This window comes from Echinops telfairi, unplaced genomic scaffold, assembly GCF_000313985.2.
Source record: "Echinops telfairi isolate 266 unplaced genomic scaffold, ASM31398v2 ScPeMD7_2396;HRSCAF=2966, whole genome shotgun sequence".
Lineage (NCBI taxonomy): Eukaryota > Metazoa > Chordata > Mammalia > Afrosoricida > Tenrecidae > Echinops > Echinops telfairi.
This window is the reverse complement of record NW_022106294.1, coordinates 1-1,734: the sequence shown is the minus strand read 5'-3', so window position 1 is coordinate 1,734 and position 1,734 is coordinate 1. Positions and strand designations below refer to the sequence as shown.

General features: G+C 59.6%; 1 protein-coding gene across 1 annotated transcript; it reads right to left on the bottom strand.

The window, feature by feature from the left end:
- Positions 1-833: 833 nt before the first annotated feature.
- Positions 834-1,309, bottom strand: LOC101646032 (nicotinamide N-methyltransferase-like; the record flags this gene model as incomplete). The annotated part of the gene is made up of 1 exon (XM_004717970.2): positions 834-1,309. A coding segment is annotated over one exon (433 nt), but the record flags the coding sequence as incomplete, so codon positions are not given.
- Between the last annotated feature and the right edge of the window lie 425 nt (positions 1,310-1,734).

Below are 1,734 nucleotides of genomic sequence, written 5' to 3'. Positions count from 1 at the left end.
GGGTGAAAGGGAAGTTGTACATATTCATAAGATCCCCCAGCAATCTCATGTTTATGCACTTGGGGCAGATCGGGTTGCGTGTGCCTTTGTCACGTGTCCCATGTGCAGAAACGGGAGTCCTTAGCATGCTCCTGGAGGCAGATTCTGAGGAAGCACTCATCATGTGCCTGTCTCTGGGGCTGGGGAGGCAAGGTGGGCCAGAGGGAACGGATCCAGTGAAGGCTGCTCCTTACACCCCCGCCCCCTGTAAAGCAACGTAGAGGAAGTTGTTTCAGGTGTAGAAGCTGTGGTCCTGATTTAGGGTTGGCAGGCTGAGGACATGCTTGTCTGAGAGGCATGTGCTGGCAGGGCGCCCTGGGCCAGTTCCCTGCGCTCTGCGCCATTGGGGAGCCTCCCACTGCTGCGGACCAGGGGTGGGGGAGGCTCCCGCATGGCGCAGAGCGCAGAGAACTGGGCCCAGGGCAGCTGCCATCAGCCACTGAGGCTACAGTGTGTGCCTGCCTGTGCGTGGGGGGTAGCTTCCTTGAGGGTCAAGTGAGTTGAAGGGCAGCAGAAACCTGCCCCGGGGAGAGGAGGAGGCTGCAGTCCCCTGGGAAACATATAGTCAATAACCTGGGCAGACCATCCTGTGGGTGTCCTTAGCAGCCCCAGGGTGGGCCTGGCACCATCATGGCTGACATGTCTAAGAAGGGAGCCTCCTGGGAGCCTCCCTGGTTCCAGCGCATGCATGGAGCACGGTGCACGCGGTCTGGTCCAGGGCTCGGGCCCTGGGCGCACAGCCTCCGGTCCGCACCACAGCCAGGGCTTTGGAAGCAAAGACGGAAGTCAGCACGCAGCAGGTAAAGGGATGGCTTTAATGGGCGCCACAGAGCAGCATCACTCAGATCCGCTCTGCTTGCGCCCCACCAGCGAGAAGAGCCCTTCGTTGTCGGCCGTGGTGGAGGAGTAGGGCTGCGAGATGACGTGGAACTGCTCGATGGTGTAGCCGGCCTCCCTGACCGCGGCCTCCACGGCCTCCCGGCCCAGCGAGAGGCTGGAGAACTTCTGCTTGCCGATCGTGTAGTAGCTACTCTTCAGAGCATCGACCATCACCAGGAAGCCCCCGGGCTTGAGCAGGCTGCCAAGGTTCCTGAGGGCCTCACGGTAGGTGGGGAGGTCCGGGCAGGCCGCGTCCAGGCACAGCGTGGTCAGCAGGCAGTCCGCAGGGGGCAGGGACACGGGCCCTAGGGGCTGGCTCTGGGTCACGTCACACTTCACGACCCACTTGACCGCCCGTCGCAACTTCTCCTCCTTCTCGGGTCCCTTGACCCTGAAAGACACAAACGCACCACGTGACCGGCCTGCCGCCCCAGCCGCGGGGACAGGCCATCCTCAGGTCAGGGCAGAGAGGTCATCTCCCTATAAAAACCCAGTTCCCCTCGGTGCAACGTCAACTCCTGCGGATCTCTCCATGGGTATCAAGATGGAGCACTGCTTACAGGGTTTTTAAAGGCTGGTTTCTGGCAAGCTTTTAAAAACTCAGGACTTCCTCCCAACATACCTCTGCGTGTGCTCAGGCTCCCAACCTTTCTGGTAGCAGCCAAGTGTGTTTGCTGCATGTGTTAGTCTGGGTCCTTCAGAGAAACAAGTCCACAGAAACTCACGTATGAGAGAGCTTTATATAAAGGTTAAGTGCACATCAAGAAAACATCCCAACCCAGTGCTGCCCAAGCCCAAAAGTACAACATTAGCCCA